The 18,401-nt window shown below is 44.4% G+C and overlaps 1 protein-coding gene across 2 annotated transcripts in view; it reads right to left on the reverse strand.

Moving 5' to 3' along the window:
• ATXN3 (ataxin 3) overlaps positions 1-15,792 on the reverse strand; it is a 34,270-nt gene extending 18,478 nt beyond the window's left edge. The window contains exons 1-6 of one of the 2 annotated variants that reach the window (XM_013989211.2): positions 15,706-15,792; positions 9,258-9,422; positions 8,699-8,740; positions 6,561-6,646; positions 5,804-5,870; positions 1,687-1,774 (exon numbers count right to left, since the gene is read on the reverse strand). In XM_013989211.2, the coding sequence (XP_013844665.1) occupies positions 1,687-1,774; positions 5,804-5,870; positions 6,561-6,646; positions 8,699-8,740; positions 9,258-9,422; positions 15,706-15,729 (472 nt within the window). In that variant the 5' untranslated portion in view covers positions 15,730-15,792. Of the gene's footprint in view, positions 1-1,686; positions 1,775-5,803; positions 5,871-6,560; positions 6,647-8,698; positions 8,744-9,257; positions 9,423-15,705 lie in introns of both variants that reach the window. The other variant, NM_001123081.1, reaches the window with a different exon arrangement.

An 18,401-nucleotide genomic window follows, 5' to 3' on the forward strand; every position in this document is an offset into this window, starting at 1 on the left:
AGTTCCCAGGCTAGGGGTCGAATTGGAGCTACAGCTACCAGCCGACACCACAGCCACAGCCACAGCCACAACCACAGCCACGCGGGATCCTTAACCCACTGAGCAGGGCCAGGGATGGTACCCTCATCCTCATGGATACTAGTCGGCTTTGTTTCCACTGCGCCACAGTGGAACGCCCACATTTTATGTTACACTTTTAAGCTGTGTTCAACGGCTCTGATGATGATTAGACAAGCCCAAGATTCCGTTTTAACCAGGGTTGAGATTTTCTCATAAAAGTACAATGGAAGGAGAAGAAAAAGGAGCTGAGAGATGCAACAGAGTCATTATAATGATGGATTATAGAAAATAAGCAGGGAATACAGGAATTAAGGATTTAAGGGGAAGGTTTAGGCCCTGTGGTAGGGCTTAAAGAATTGCTGGAGTGGGGGAAAAAAAAAGCAGAGAAAATATGATAATAGGCAATAGTTCAAGAGTAGGATGCTTATAATTGGGATCTGCAGGTAGTACAGTGGCAAGGCAAGAGTGAAGAAAATGATCTTTGAAAATAAGAAGTGGTGGAGTTCCCGTCCTGGCGCAGTGGCAGCAAATTCAACTAGGAACCATGAGGTTGCAGGTTCCATCTCCCTGCTCAGTGAGATAAGGATCTGGTGTTGCCATGAGCTGTGGCGCAGGCTGAAGACATGGCTCAGATCTGGCATTGCTGTGGCTATGGTGTAGGCCGGCAGCTATAGCTCTGAATTGACCCCTAGCCTGGGTACCTCCATATGCCACAACTGCAGTGCTAGAAAGCAAAAAAAAAAAAAAAAAGAAGCGGAGTTCCCGTTGTGGTGCAGCGGAAATGAGGAACCATGAGGTTGCGGGTTTGATCCCTGGCATTGCTCAGTGGGTTAAGGATCCGGCATTGCCATGAGCTGTGGTGTAAGCTGGCAGCTATAGCTCCAATTAGACCCTTAGCCTGGGAACGTCCATGTGCTGCGGGTGCGACCCTAGAAAAGACAAAAAGACAAAAAAAAAAAAAAAAAGAAGAAGAAGCAAGAGATTGAGAATTGCGTAAGTTCTTATGTGACTCAGTAGGCGAAGGATCTGGCGTTGCTGCAGCTGTGGTGTGGACTGCAACTTCAGCGCAGGTCTGATCCTGGCCTGGGAACTTCAACATGCCTCTGGTATGGCCAAAAAAAAAAATGAATGATGAAATAAGTTGAAACAGAGAATGATGAAAGGAGTTGAAACAGAGAGATGATAGTGAGTCAGATCCTAAAATCTTCAATGGAAAAGGAAGATCTCAGAGGACTGTGGAAGAGGAGGGGTGGAGTTTAATCTAGTGGCCTGCACTTCAAAGGAGCTGGACTTTTTAGAGAAGAAGTGTAGCCTAGAAGGGGCAAGGAGCAGCAAGTAGAATACCTACCCCTCCCCTTGGCTCTGTGGTGTGTGGGGTATGGAATACCAAGGAGCCACTACTCAGAGGGGCTGCAAAGCAAAAAGCACCCTCAGGGGAGGGCCAGGTGTCAGCAAGAACTCACCTGAGCAGCATCACCCGAATCCCAGCCTAAAGCTCACCATGTAAAGCCTCAGGATTATTTCCCTGCAGCTCCCATAAAAACAGTGCTGTTACACTCCTGTCTAAGGAGACAGTTTTATTTAGCTGTTTCAAAAGAGAAAGAAAAATGTGCAGTTTTTACTTACCTTCCTGTTGTAGCTGAGCCAAGAAAAGTGCAAGGTATGTGTCTGATATTAATTCTGGACCCGTTAAGAGAGAATTCAAGTTGAACCACTGGGGGGAAAAAGGTCAATCTTTAAGTTAGCGCACCTTGGAAGGTCCACATGTCAACCATCCAAACTTGGTAAGACTGTCCAAACACTGAAAACACGTCAAATCAAGATTTTTAAAAAACTAATTAAGTAGTATGATTTTAAAAAACTGAAATTGGAGTTCCCCTCGTGGCTCAGCGGTTAACAAACCCGACTAGTAGCCATGAGGATGAAGGTTCGATCCCGGGCCTCACTTAATGGGTTAAGGATCTGGTGTTGCCATGGGCTGTGGTGTAGGTTGCACAAGCAGCTCTGATCTGGCATGGCTGTGGCTGTGGCATAGGCTGGCCGCCACAGCTCCGATTCAACCCATAGCCTGAGAACCTCCATATGCCTTCAGTTTGGCCCTAAAAAGAAAACAAAACAAACTGAAATAGGATAAGCAATGCGGTCCTGCTGTAGAGCACAGGGAACTATACCTAATCACTTGTGATGGGACATGATGGAGGATAACGTGAGAAAAAGAATGTACATGGATGTATAACTGGGTCACTCTGCTGTGCAGCAGAAATTGACAGAACACTACAAGTCGACTATAATAAAAATTTTTTTAAACAAAATCAAACAAAAACTGTAACAGAATGTTACAAATTTATCACTATTAAATGTCTAAGTTTATTAAGCTATAAACTTTAAATCCCTCCCACCTCTCCAATAAAAGAAACTGATAACCAATACGTTAAAGTTATCTTTTTTTTTTTTTTTTTGGTCTTTTTTTTGCCTTTCTAGGGCCGCTCCCTCGGCATATGGAGGTTCCCAGGCTAGGGGTTGAATTGGAGCTGTAGCCGCCGGCCTACACCACAACCACAGCAACGCGGGATTGGAGCCGAGTCTGTGACCTACACCACGGCTCACGGCAATGCTGGACCCTTAACCCACTTTTCGAGGCCAGGGATGGAACCCGCAACCTCATGGTTCCTAGTTGGATTTGTTAACCACTGAGCCACGACAGGAACTCCCTAAAGTTATCTTTATTGATAGCTGTTAATTAAATCTTCTTTCAAAGCATCAGTCCAACAAAACCCTCATCTACTCACACTTCACTGATGTGGAAGAAATATAACAACTACCAAGTTTTCCCACTGCTGATAATTTTGGTCAAGAGATTTCAAGTGTGAAAAAGCTAGACATTCCAGGAAAAGAATCTGTGATTGCCAACTATTTTTTTTGGGGCAGCACTTACAGCATATGGAATTTCCCAGGCTGGGGATGGAATCTGAGCCACAGCTGTGACCTATGTCATAGATGCAGCAACGCCAGATCCTTAGTCCACTGCACCAGGCCAGGGATCAAACCTGCGCCGCAGCAGCAACTCAAGCCACTGAGGAGACAATGCCAGATCCTTAACTCACTGCACCACAGCAGGAACTCCAGTAATTACCAACTTATTTTCCTCTTTTTTTCCGTTTTTTAGGGCCACACCCTCTGCATATGGAAGCTCTCAGGCTAGGGGGTCGAATCCGAGCTACAGCTGCCAGCCTACACCACACCCACAGCAAGTCGGGTTCTGAGCTGTGTCTTCGAGCCGTACCACAGCCCACCAGGGCGTCGGATCCCTGACCCACTGAGCGAGGGCAGGGATGGAACCTGCATCCTCATGGATACTAGTCAGATTCATTTCTGCTGTACCACAACGGAAACTCCCACCAACTTATTTTCAAAAGATCACTAAGCCACTATTGCAAGTGACTGACAATATTTGGTCACTCCTTCAAGGGCATCCTAATTCAACCCACAAGATATAAAAGTTTCAGAAGTTACTGACCAACTACTTTTCCTGGATTTTGATAGAGATAATACTTTTCTCACATACAGGGCCCTCGGATGAAAGTCCATAGTGAAAAATACAATTTTGAACAAAAATATAAATTGGAACCAAAGACAATAAGCCATAATTTGACATGTCCTGTATTTAGCAAAGATAATTTAAAATGTGTAACTTTAATTTTGAAGAACTAAAGTTTTAGAAACTTCTCAAAGTAATAATGTAAGTTTACATGCAAATCAATACAAAGGAACTTCTGGAATCTAAGACTTCAGCTGTTAAAACAAAACAAAACAAAACAAACAAACAGATTACTGTTTTCTGATTACTTTGTACTGAAAACCTGAAGAAAACTTTACATTTTTTTTTAAAGCTATAAATAAAACCCAAAGTTAAACAACCTGGGCAGTTCCTGCCTGGTTCTTCCCTCGAGCTGAGTCCCCCTTGGGTGAGTCTCCAGGCCCTACATCTCCTTACTTGCTCTCTGCTCCCCAGGAGGGGCCTTAAGAAGTAACACTTAAGACGAAGCTGCTTCTAGAACAGACCTAAAAATAACAGCAGAGGTTTTGTTTTTGAATTATCTTTTATTGACTGAACTCAAAGCACACTTTCTTGATTTCATTTTCTTTTCTGTCCTGTATTATTTTATTTTATTTATTTTTTTTGGCCTCGCCCATGGCATGCGGAAGTTCTTAGGCCAGAGACTGAACCGGTGCCACAGCAGTGACGATGCCAAGTCCTAAATGGCTAGGCTACCAGGGAACTTCCATTACTTTATCTTTTTAAGCAGCTCTATTCAGGTGTAACTGACATGCAGTGAACAGTGCACACTTAAAGCGTATAATGTGAAACGTTTAACAGATGTATACAGCATTGAAACCATCAGCACAGACAAGACAGTGAACACAGTTCTCACGGTCAAGTTCCCTGTCCCCCACGGCAGTGCTCCTCTTTCGCTGTTCCTTGCTCTCCTCATCCCCAGGCAACCACGGGTTGACTGCGTTCTACCACTACAGAGTAGTTTGCACTTTCTAGACATTTATATAAATGCAACCATACAGAACATAGTATTTTGTGTTTAGCTTCTTCCACTAAGCACAATTATTCTGAGATTTATCCATGTCGCTGCATGTATCAGTAATTCATCCTTTGTTATTACATTAGCCCGTTTTCTTTTTTTATTACTCAATGAATTTTACTACATTTATAGTTGTACAATGATCATCACAACCCAATTTTATTGCATCACCATCCCAATCCCTCCAGCCCATTCCCCCAGCCCCACCTCACAACTTGTCTCCTTTGGAAACCATAAGTTTTTCAAAGTCTGTGAGTCAGTATCTGTTCTGCAAAGGAAGTTCACTGTGTCCTTTTCTTAGATTCCACATGTAAGTGATTACATTAGCCTGTTTTCAATAACCCTCTTTCAAAGAATTGAAATTCTAAGAAAAAATAATTTAACTCTGTTTCAAAAATGGCATCATGGGGAGTTCCATCATGGCTCAGTGGGTTGAGAGCCCAACACAGTATCCATGGATATACAGGTTCTATCCCCTGGCCTGGCTCAGTGGGTTAAGGATCTGGTGTTGCTGCAAGCTACAGTATGGTCACAGATGTGGCTCGGATCCAGCGTTGCTGTGGCTGTCCACAGAACTGCAGCTACAGCTCCAATTTGATCCCTCACCTGGGAACGTCCATATGCCGCAAGTACAGACTTAAAAAAAACAATGGTATCATGTATACAAAATTGGTAAGTATTTTAAAAAAATAACATTTTAGGTATTTTTCTTGATCTTAAAAAGGCCTTGCTCAAAACACATGCTACATGATTTATGTATATTTCATTTCATAATATACATAAAATTAATTGTATTACAGATATGAATAACTAAACCTATTATGCTAAAGCAAACATGGCCGAAAACTTTTATTCATGCAAGTAGCTATTTCAGGCTTTGTGCCACTGCTATGCTTAACACAAATCTATGAAAATAGTGGTTAACTGACAGAACATCTTTGTCACATAAAGACTCACTGAAAATTAACCACAGCTGTATTGTCTGAAATAGAAAATTTTACTTATGTTTTGTCCATCTAGATTGAAACCACGCCACATGTACACATCACTGGTGAGTTTCTTCATCTTTCAGGTACCGAACCCTTACACTTTAGTTGCAAACGAGGTGCAAGATGAGAAAAAAGACAAGGAAGGAAGAAAAGCATTACCTGTTTTCCTAATTTTCTAACTGTAAACCAGTGTTCCTTATAATTGCATATAAACGACCTTTCATTTCTAGAAAAAGGAAAAAAAACACATGCACAATATTAAGTTGGAATATTAGAGTTCAAATTTGTGTAGTTTATCTCCTGGCAAGTATTATATAGAACATGATAATTTAGGATTATGTTTACAGTTTTAAGTATCACTGCTTTAAAAAAAAAAATTGCAAGAGTATGAGTCTCTGTGCAGGTCAGTGACGTCATGCAGAAACCATGGCATCACATTCCTTCAAGGCTCAGCTCTGCACTGCCAGACACGAGGGGTCAGGAAAGCTCAGAGGGCAGATTTCACCGACAGCCCCCAAAGGCAAACCAGGAAAATCTCAGGGAATGAATTAGGAAACATCAAAATACAAGCATGTAAGACACAGTTTTCTTCTTTTTTTTAATCTTTTGAGGGCCCCACCTGTGGCAGATGGAAATTCCCAGGCTAGGGGTTGAATTGGAGATGGAGCTGCTAGCCTACACCACAGCCACAGCCACGAGAGATTCAAGCCTCCTCTGTAACCTACACCTCAGCTCATGGCAATGCCAGATCCTTAACCCACTAAGTGAGGCCAGGGACTGAACCCTCGTCCTCATGGATATGAGCTGGATTCGTTGCCACTGAGCCACAACGGGAACTCCCAGTTTTCTTAAGCAAGTGTAACTTAAAAAATCAAATTCAGGAAAAGCAATGTAGGAAAAGCAAATGACATCTTACATGGGATCGATCCTGAGCCTCTGATACTCTGGACTGTTAAAGAGGATTAGTTCTAAACCCCACACTTTCAAGGCATTGCTTATAACCTGTTAAAAAAAAAATAGCAGGTTATAAAAATTCCAATTTAAGTAATATAGCCATGTCAGCTGTATAAACAATTGCACTTTATATACAAAAATTTCCCCATAAGGTTATGATTTTTACAAAGAGTGTATAGCTTGATCACCAAATCCATAAATAATATATAAACATAGCATTAAAAGAGTGCTTTTTATACTAAGTTTCTGGAATATTCCAGAGAACCACACAAATTCCTAGATAAAACTGCCTCAAAAAAATCCAGATGGATAGTCTATCCAGTAAGTGCTATCCTTAAAATTAGTCCACTGTAAACGGGGTGATAATTTGGGCACTTGGGGTCCTGCTTTAGAAAAATTATATTCGGAGTTCTCGTCATGGTCACTGGTTAATGAATCTGACTAGGAATCTGATTAGAACCCTAGCCTGGGAACCTCTATATGCCTCGGGAGCGGCCCAAGAAATGGCAAAAAGGGGAAAAAAAAGAAATGTTATATTCAATTTATAACCTGATATGTCAGTAAGAGTTATTATTTTGTCTTTTTAGGGCTAAACCCACAGCATATGAAAGTTCCCAGACTAGGGGTTGGATCATAGTTGCAGTTGCCAGCCTACACCACAGCCATAGCAACTCGGGATCCAAGCCACATCTGCGACCTACACCACAGCTCGTGGCAACGGTGGATCCTTAACCCACTGAGCTGGGCCAGGGATGCAACCCGCATCCTCTTGGATACTAGTCAGATTCATTACTGCTGAACCACAATGGGAACTCTGATGGTGAAAATTTTATGCCTATTAAAATGAGTTATTTCTGGGGATTTAAACTGAAGCTTTCATAAGTTTTAGACTTCTATTACTATGAGTTTGTAATTTGTGCAGAAAAAAAGGATAAACCTGATTATTTCAAACTGTCTTAGAAAAAAAGGAAATTTCTGAAAATGTACTACCTACCCTCTAAGGCAGCCAACAAAGCAGCAAGTGCACCAGGTGTAAGGCAGAAACATGAATGCAATGCAGTGGGAAACTGTGAACTGGCACCAGGAGCAGGGCTGCACACACAGGAGGTGACAGGTGCAGGCCTGCTCGGGCCTGCAGCAGCTGTTACCTGGAACAGGCAGCAGCTGTTACCTGGAACTGGCCACAATGGAGCACCGGCTGGAAACGCCAGTGACTGAGGAGTCCAGAAGGACAGTACAGGGCAAGGCAAGCAGCACTATTTGCAGCAATGAGTGCCCCAAGAGAGGTTCTAGAAGAACTCTGGATATGCCTCACAGGTGTTAGAAATGGAACAGAAGGAGTTCCCATCGTGGCGCAGTGGTTAACAAATCCCACTAGGAACCATGAGGTTGTGGGTTCGGTCCCTGCCCTTGCTCAGTGGGTTAAAGATCCGGCGTTGCCCTGAGCTGTGGTGTAGGTCGCAGACGCGGCTCGGATCCCGCGTTGCTGTGGCTCTGGTGTAGGCTGGCAGCTACAGCTCCAATTCGACCTCTAGCCTGGGAACCTCCATATGCCGCAGGAGCGGCCCAAGAAATAGCAAAAAGACAATTAAAAAAAAAAAAAAAGAAATGGAACAGAAGACTCACAGGTTGGGAAAAAAATCAATCTCACAAGTACATATATATTCACCTACAGAATTTAAGGGGAGGATTAAGTCTAAGAAAAGGAAAAAAAAACACAGACCACAATAGATGCACTCAGCCCTGGTAGGCTGACTGCAATGGAAGGCACTAAGGTGCTGTGTTTTATTGTCTCAAACTTATACAAGAGATGCTAAGTTCGAAAGACTGTGACTTATTGGAGTTACCATTATCAGCAGGAAGGTACAAATGAATAACCGGCTTTGAAAAAGCCCTACTCTAGAACAAAGATCCTACCATCCTAATTTTCATGTTTCTCTCCATAAAAATCTAGTACTCTACAAGAGGACAGTCTTGCACTCTTAGACACAGTCTATTGGAGGCGCTTCTTAAGGTCACATCGTTACAGGGACACATACCCGGAGCTTTGACAGTGCCTGGGACATAAACTCCACTTCGTACATGCCTGTGAGTACTCACTTGTATAGAGAAGAAGCCGCTGTCGTCCATATTTCCAGAAGGCTGCTGTTTAATTCGGATCGGTTGTTAGGTGGGGGGGAGGTTGAGGGTGGGGAGAGAAGAATAAAGTGCCATTAGGGTGCATATTTAAAATAACATCCCGTTCATTCCCGTCTACAAAGTCGAGAGCCAAGTTGTAATTAACAAGTCAGATCCCCATAGGAGAACTGGTTCATCCTTTTCTAAAGAGCACCCATTGGAGTTCCCGTCGTGGCGCAGTGGTTAACGAATCCGACTAGGAACCATGAGGTTGCAGGTTTGGTCCCCGCCCTTGCTCAGTGGGTCAAGGATCCGGCGTTGCCGTGAGCTGTGGTGTAGGTTGCAGACGCAGCTCGGATCCCGCGTTGCTGTGGCTCTGGCGTAGGCTGGTGGCTACAGCTCCGATTCGACCCCTAGCCTGGGAACCTCCATATGCTGAGGGAGCGGCCCAAGAAATAGCTAAAAAAGCCAAAAAAAAAAAAAAAAAACACCAAAAAGTCCCAACAAAAAAAATGTGATTTAGTGAGTTTACAGTCAGTACCTGTAAAAATGTGCGATAGTCCTCACTAGTAACCCCTCCTTCTGCCATTCTCATCCTCTCTTCCTCATCGAGCTGGTGTGCAATTGAAGATAATTCCACAGGGCTGAAGTACTCTCCTTGCAATAGGTTATTCAAGCAATGTTGAGCACAAAGCGAGCCTTCTTGCTATTATTTCCGAAAGAAAAAATTCAAATGTGATTTGTTAAACAGATTTGTATAGCACTTTCCCCTCAAGAGAAATTTAACCATTAACTTCTTAACCCAGCCCAACTGTACGGTTTTAGCTTCAGACAAGCATGATTAACACAGGTACATGCATTTTGTTAACATTTATTTTAAAATTCTGCCCTTAACGAAATTACAATTACTTAGCTATATGATCGAAAACTTAAGAATGATTTATATTAAGTAAACATTATCTATTAAAGACACCAAATCTCCTATTTTACTAAAAACCCTAGCATTAACATTTAGCCTCCATCATTTTCAGTGGCTAGAGCAAATGCATTTTTAGCAATTCCATGGTAAATTACTAATGTTGAAAGGAAACTTTAATCCCTAGAACATTTGTCCTTCCTGTCTTTTTAAAGTATAGTTGATTTACAATGCTGTGCCAAGAACATTTGTTCTTTTAACGAGATAATCTTTACTCCATCTAAATGCGCGTTCATAGAATTTCAAATTCATGAACACATGAAGAATCTCAAGAATTGGTACAGTAAGAAAAATTCTGTTTGATGTTTATGAAGACTTGTAGCTATGGGAGTTCCCACTGTGGCTCAGTGGTTAACGAATCCGACTAGGAACCATGAGGTTGCGGGTTCGATCCCGGGCCTCACTCAGTGGGTTAAGGATCCGGTGCTGCCGTGAGCTGTGGTGTAGGTCGCAGATGTGGCTGGGATCCCGAGTTGCTGTGGCTGTGGCTGTGGTGTAGGCTGGTGGCTACAGCTCCGACTGGACCCCTAACCTGGGAACCTCCTTTTGCCTTGAGTGAGACCCTAGAAAAGACAAAAAGACTTGTAGCTACAGAGCCGAGATTCTCTGCAAGGAACTTCAAGGATAATTTACACAGTGTTGTGCAAAGAGGAGAACCACCCCCTGAGCTCACTTCTGGACAAGCCAGCAAGGTGGCTGCATCCAAGTTCAGCTCCCAAGAGATCACTGGCTTCCTGTTAGGGGCGTGGGGAGAATACAACTTCCCAGGGACCCCAGGGTCTTTAGGTGCTGGGCATCTGGCTTTCTCCTGCAACTGGCTGGCACCCCAAACCTAAATCCAGGTTGCCTCCAACTAAGCAGCCTGCTTATCACCCCTCTCCCACAACAATGCTGCTTTCCTGTTTCCCAATGACAAGGGAGACCCACAGGCGCATGAGACCCCTCCTTCCCTGTGAACCCAGCCTGGACTGGTCCCCTCAGGGAGATGATGGCAGAGAAGAGATCTTCTTCTGCTGCTAACCCTGGACCTCAAGGTTCTCCACTTCCCCAATAAAGTCTATTCCCTCACTCAGTCTGCCTGACATCCTGCAGTCTGTGCCGAGTTATCTGACCCCAAAGACCAACACCTGCAGGACACATCTCCTCCCTGAGTTCATGCTCTAGGAACAAAATTCAGCTGCAGAAAAAGACACAGGATATGTGGACTTAACGGACTAGGAATGCAGTGTAAGGCAGGGGGGCTGAGACAAGTTTATCTCCATGTTTCAATGGGGAATAAGTAGCTTGATACCAAAGAAGACAACATCTATCCCTTAAGTCACAGCCACGATGGTAAGAGAGGACTGTCTCCAGCTCTTTTTCCTTCCTTTCCTACTGCCACTGAATAATACAACGTGTTGGTTGAATAAAGCAACTCCCATTGAATAATTCAGTGTGAACTGAGGGGATAACAGATGCCCTTTATAAGATTCTGAAAAATAATTGATAAAAATGTGTGTGTGTATAACTGATTTACTGTGCTGTACACCTGAAACTAACAAACTTTCTAAGTCAACCATACTTCAATAAAATTTTTTTTGAAAAAGCACTTGAAATCAAATCTTATCTAAGGAAAACTGTATTGCTTCAGAAAATAATAAAGTTCTGTACTTCTAATATGATTTAACAGAAAGAAAGAACAAATTACTCAGTTAAAATTGGGGAAAAAAATAACTTTTTTCTGTTTTGGCTGCCCCTGCAGCATATGGAAATTCCCAGAACGGGGACTGTGTCTGAGCCAGAGCTGTGACCTACACGGCAGATGCAGCAACAATGCTGCATCTTTAACCCACTGTGCGGGGCCAGGATCAAACCGGCACCTCCACAGAGACAAGCTGGATCATTAACCCACTGTGCAACAGTGGAAACGCCTAAAGAAAATCTTTTTTTTTTTTTTTTTGTCTTTTTGCTATTTCTTGGGCCGCTCCCACGGCATATGGAGGTTCCCAGGCTAGGGGTCGAATTGGAGCTATAGCCACTGGCCTACGCCAGAGCCACAGCAACGCGGGATCCGAGCAGCATCTGCAACCTACACTACAGCTCACGGCAACGCCGGATCCTTAACCCACTGAGCAAGGGCAGGGACCAAACCTGCAACCTCATGGTTCCTAGTCGGATTCGTTAACCACTGCGCCACAACAGGAACTCCACACCTAAAGGAAATCATTTTTTTAAAGCCCCAAATGAGTCAAATTCTACACGGACCCATTGTAAAATGGGTCCATCTAAGAGTATTCATTTCCCTGCCCACCCCACCTCCCAACTATCCCCAGCCACCTTTTTCTCATCAAGCTTTAACCAAAACTGGATCGACGTTCACTTTGCTATAGTCAAAGTTCAGTGGTATTGAAATGCAATGGTCTCACGCCCAGACTTGTGTTGGAATCACAGGATGCACGAACTGCGTCTTCAGCTTTACCAAGATATCTTACAAATTCACAAAGGGTAACTGCAACCAAATCATTCCCTCACTGTCACCAAAGTCTTGAGGACCAACCTGAAACGAGTTCAAATTCCAAGAGACACAACTGTCTACAACAGAAACCATGCATAAACCCAAAGATGCGCTCAGAAATGGCCTAACCTGGGCCATGCAATCAACCCAGCAGCACTTCATCTCACCTTAGTAAGAGTAAGGTCTCACCTCTTCTTATGAGGTTCGGCGAACACGAGCATCTGAATAACAACAAGCCAGCGCTTCTCCAGCACCATGTGCCAGGTAGCATTCTAAGCACTCATAAGGCTGAGGCAGACACTTCATTATCCGCAAAGGCACAGGAGGAAACTGGAGCACAGAGATAACGAGTAACTTGCCCAGGATGACACAGGTAGTAAATGGCGGAGCTGGGATTCAAACCCAGGCAGAGGTTTCAAGTCTGTACTATTACCACTTCCCCAAGTCACTTATTGGAACGTGGTGATTTCTAAACTTCAAATATCCTAAAGATAGTTAAGAACCAGCAATCACACACACACACACACACACACACACACACACACACACACACACACAAACATATTGTCATAAAGTCAATGCTCAACATTTTTCCAGTATTTTCACTAATTTTAAATATAATCCCGGGAGTTCCCGTCATGGCACAGTGGAAACGAATCTGACGAGGAACCATGAGGTTGCGGGTTCAATCCCTGGCCTTGCTCAGCAGGTCAAGGATCTGGCGTTACTGTGGCTGTGGTGTAGACTGGTGGCTACAGCTCCGATTAGACCCCTAGCCTGGGAAACTCCCCCCCCCAAAAAAAACCACCAACAAGTTTGGTTATCGTTCTCAGTTGTAAACACATAAAAGTACTGATTCAGACGGCATAGTCACCTCACCAAGAGCAGTCAGCAAGAGATGTGATATAAAAATGACAGAAAGCAGGCACCAGAACTTAAAAAAAAACCCAAACCAAACCAAACCCCCGGGCAGTTGGTGGCCATTGAGCATTGGGGTTTAATTTAGGAACTGGAAAACTCTAGCCTTTGGGTCAAATTTAGTCTGCCCCTATGAATGGGTTTAACACTTTAAGATGATTGGGAAAACACACACATACAAACATGTGAGAACATAAATGACTGGCAAAGTCTAAAATATTTACAGAAAAACTGTTTATTTATTTTTGTCTTTTTGCCACTTCTTGGGCCTCTCTCGCAGCAAGCACATGGAGGTTCCCAGGCTAGGGGTCCAATCGGAGCGGTAGCCACTGGCCTACACCAGAGCCACAGCAACACAGGATCCAAGCCGCATCTGCGACCTACACCACAGCTCACAGCAACGCCAGATCCTTAACCTACTGAGTGAGGCCAGGGATCAAACCCACAACCTCATGGTTCCTAGTTGGATTCGTTAACCACTGCGCCATGACAGGAACTCCAAAAACTGTTTACTTTAGATAAATGGCACTATATACAACTTTGATGCTCAAAGAATGTTCTTGAGTCATTGAAATATTTATTGAGCACCTACTATGTGCCAGGCAATAAACAACTGTTTACATTTTAACTTAATAACAAGCACTCAAAGTGACAACTCTGAAAAGAAGGAAACCAACATTTCCAAGAGTAAGTGATGCAAAGCCCTCTGTAGGTAGGTATCTCCATATGCACAGCTTTCTTAGGGCCAAAGTTGGTTCTCTGGATGCCCAAACCTAGGCAAACCAAGAGGTAAATGTATGCAGTGGATTGGAAGGGAGCGCTCTAAAAAATGTCATATGGAGCTCAAACATTCCCAGAAGGGACTGTATATGCTATGAACAATAGGCCCTGTGGTTCTAGTTGCTTTTCATACTCTTGAAATATGCCTGAAGAACATTAGTAAGAGTCTTCATTTGCTAAGTATGTATAAGTTGGTGACAAGGATAAATGTATTCCTAAAGCATCTTTAAGTCTCCATTCATGCTGATAATTCTAAGCAACTTCTTTCAGGTAAGTGGATTTTCACTAGGCTAGCAGCCATCTTCTTTTGATCCCACGGTTTAACAGTTAACTTCACTGAAATCTATCCAATGTAGGTACCAATCAATACTGTTAAAAATATATATAATTCTCAAGAAGTGATGTGGAAAATTTTAATGTCTTCAATGTTGAAACATTTGGTCCTACACCAAAGCTTCTGAAAATCAGTCATTAAAATATGTCCACCCAGGGCTCTTCATCCAATCTCCTTAGCCAAGCAACTAAATTTCTCTGTCCAAGATTCATATGTCAGTTAAGTCAAAAGCCTAGTGATAACCATAACACTGAGGCCTTCCTTGCCTGCACATAAAAACTGGTCTATCCTAGTGCCAAAACTTACTGAAATATTTTCTCTAAAGAAAAACACTCCATAACAATTTGTTTGGGTTTATAATGCACTTCTTTTGTCTTTGATTGCTTTATACGAGTACCATGTGTGTGTATTTTCTTTTTTTTTTTAATATAATTTTTTTATTTTCCCACTGTACAGCAAGGGGGTCAGGTTATCCTTACATGTATACATTATAATTATATATTTTCAAATGGATAATCATTTACAATTATTTAACAAAACAAAATCCTTTTGCTCCGATTAAATAAGTCACATCAGCAACCCTTTCCAAACATGAAACTATTATGAAACAAGATATGAGCCAAAGTTGTCCTGAGGAAGCTGTCACTCACACCCAAGTGGTTTGATAATTGTATGCGAGAAAAGACGAGTTTCTCCACATGCCACATTATCTTCAAGTGCATGGTCATGGAAGAATCAAAGCAAAAGCAGGCTAGGCGGACAACAAAATTATTCCTATTCACCCTTGATATCTAATAAGAAAGCTGGCTTCCTGATCCAGAAAGATGCGACTACCAAAAGAAAAGAAACCCAAACATCTCGTAACAAAAACTCTTGTGACGACTTCCCCATTCAGGGGCGCCCAGGGTTTCCTACTTCACGTCCTTAAGTGTCACGCCCTCCATGGAACGAGACAAGGTCCCTGCTCCAGGGAGGCTCAAGGACCCGGTGCAGGAGAAGAATCTAAGTGTGTGGGAGAGTCCAACAGAGAATTGAGGAACCCAGAGAAGGAAAAGTTCATTCTTCCAAGGGGTAGGACTGGGAGAGTCGGGTGGAGTTGGAAAGGATGGAGGGAGGTGTCCGAGAGATGACCAGCTAGAAGCTGGTGGGGGAGAGGGACCGGAGCAGGAATCCCACGGAAAGTGGAGGGGAAGCGCAGAAGCCACCTCCTCTCTCGTGCTCCGAGGCGCCCCCACCCCGCCGGCCCTGCCCAGATTTCCTCCCGGATCCCCAGACCTCCCCGCCCAGGGCTCCTCGCGCACGGGCCTTAGGGGCGGAGGGTGCCATGGGGGCATCGCTGAAGCTCCCCAGCCGCTGAAGCTCCTCCCGCCCGGCGAGATGGGCTTGGGGGCGTCTCGGGCCCCACCAGCTCCCCGGGAGGCAGCGATGCCGCGCCCCATGCCAGCCGCCGCGCAGCAGACTGGTCCCCACCGAATGCGGACACTCACTTTTTCGTGGAAGATGGACTCCATGTTTATTTGTCTGGAGCCAACGGCCCCTTCGCCGAACCAGCCCCCTCCAGCTCCGCCCCCCGACCCCACCCCTCCGCCCACCCTGCCCCGCCCCGCCTCGGGCAGCCCCTGCCCGCGTGCCTCGCGCAGACCAATCACCCCCGAGGAGGCCAGTCACGTGGAGCGAAGAGAGGTGGGGGGAACGCCGGGGCGGTAAACGCGGGGGCACGTGACCTTTGTAGCCGCGTCCTCCCACCGCTTGTTATCTAGCCTTCCGGGGGATGCTGCAGCGCCCCCTGCTGTGTGGAGGGTCATCCTGGCTTGGCACCCATTGCTATGGATTCTCAGACTTCTAGGGGTCTGAATAAGGACCGCTGGCTTCTATGGTCTTGTTTTCCACTTTACCTTGTACTTTCTGTTGATCATATTTGCATACAGTTGTTTAATATCTTTCTCCTCCTCCCCCAAAGACTGTGGTTGCATCACTTGATACTAAACACTTGTGTAAAAGTGAGAGTGAATATCTATGTAGGTTTTATTCTTGTAAGGGTGGGCACTTTTATAAGTGATTTGCATATATTAAGGAAGTTAATACAGCAACCTTTGATGTAACGTTATTATCCCTATTCTACACATGAGGAAACGGAGGCGTTGGAGAAAGTAAGAACAGCAAAACTAATAAGTCCATTCTCCTTATTGCTAGTGTAAATTTTCTGGCACTGAAGAGGAAGCATTGGTTCTGGAAGGTGAAAAATCCAGGAAAGTGTTGGGCGGGGGGTAGCTGAAGGAGTCGGACAAGAGTGGATCTTGCATCTCGAAACCAGGTTAAGGAACGTGTGCTTTTTAAAAGGCAGCAGGGGAGTTCCCGTGGTGGCGCAGTGGTTAACGAATCCGACTAGGAACCATGAGGTTGAGGGTTCGATCCCTGCCCTTGCTCAGTGGGTTAAAGATCCCGCGTTGCGGTGAGCTGTGGTGTAGGTCGCAGACGCGGCTCGGATCCCGCGTTGCTGTGGCTCTGGCGTAGGCCAGTGGCTACAGCTCCGATTCGACCCCTAGCCTGGGAACCTCCATATGCCGCGAGAGCGGCCCAAGAAATGGCAAAAAGACAAAAAAAAAAAAAAAAAAAAAAAGGCAGCAGGGAGCTAGATAAGGGTTTTAAGAGAAGAGACAGGCTCAAATTTGCATTTTAGGATGACCACAGAAGAGAGCCATTACGGTCAAATGAAACTTGGGAGAGGTGGTGGTGTTTGGCCTAGGGCGGTGACTTGGAGTTGGAGAAAGACCATTTTGAGAGATAATTAGCAAGTAGGGAGACTCAACAAAACCTTGGTAAGAGCATAGGGAGTGATTTCAGGGTTTCTGCCTAGGCAGCCACGGTGGCAGGAGCAATATTCACTGATTTAGGGAGTAAGTGGAGGAGAAGGTTTGGAGAAGAGAAGACAGAGTTTACATTTTGTAGATGTTGGTTGCATGTGAAATCTCTATGAGACATTCGAGTACTTATGCTGAGTAATATATATTCTATATTCGACATTTTTTATACGTCATAAATGGCTTGGTTATTTCAAAAAGGGAACTGAAACCATAGGAGTGAATATAATCATCCTGGGGGAAAAGGAAGAGATTGAGAAGAGGATCTGGCAGAGCCCGCAGGGTAGAGAAGGAATAGCCAGGGAGGAGGGAGGACAAGCAAGGGGAAGCCCTGGGAAGGACACGTTTCAAGGAGCACTCAGGGTCCGTTGCTGCCCAGGGGTCTAGCAACATAAGGACTTACAAGACTCCACTAAATTATGTTGCTCTGGAGACCACTGGTGACCTTGGTGAGTGCAGGTCCAGAGGAACAGAAGGGGCAGTGGAAGGTTAAAAAAAATGAAACTGTCAGCGAGGACCAAGTGTTCACAGGGAGGACTTGGTTGCCCTTTATCAAAGGTCTCTGCATGTACAGTTTACAGGCCTGTATTGGAAATAGTCCATGTTCTTAAGAAATGGTGGCCTAAACTGGGGAAACAAATCATAGTCTCATGAATTGAAAAAAAATATGATAATAAGTTTTTCTAATTTTTCTCTGTGTTTGTGTGTGTGTGTGTGTGTGTGTGTGTGTGTGTGTGTGGCTATACCCACAGCATGTGAAAGTTCCCAGGGCCAGGGATCAAACCCTCACCACAGCAGTAACCAGGGTCACAGCAGTGACAAGACTGGATCCTTAACCTGCTGAGCCACCAGGGAACTCCTGTTGTTGTTTTAGGTTTTTTTGGGTTTTTTTTTTTTTGTCTTTTCTAGGGCCGCAGTCTTGGCACATGGAGGTTCCCAGGCTAGGGGTCCAATCGGAGCTGTAGCCGCCAGCCTACACCAGAGCCTCAGCAACGCGGGATCCGAGGTGCATCTGCAACCTACACCATAGCTCAGAGCAATGCCAGATCCTTAACCCACTGAGCGAGGCCAGGGATCAAAGCCACAACTTCATGGTTCCTAGTCAGATTTGTTAACCACTCAGCCACGACAGAACGCCTGTGTTTTGTTTTTTGTTTTTTAAGGAAATGTGTGTCTGTGTAGAGAAACATGTATTTATTTTTTGTGTGTGTATGTATTAGGAAACTTTAGAAGAAGATACAGGAAACCCAGAGGTAACATGTTTGAATAGGAAGAGAACCAGGCAAATTTGGGGAAGGGGTGAGCAAGAGATTTTTCACTCT

Source organism: Sus scrofa, chromosome 7 (assembly GCF_000003025.6).
Source record: "Sus scrofa isolate TJ Tabasco breed Duroc chromosome 7, Sscrofa11.1, whole genome shotgun sequence".
Lineage (NCBI taxonomy): Eukaryota > Metazoa > Chordata > Mammalia > Artiodactyla > Suidae > Sus > Sus scrofa.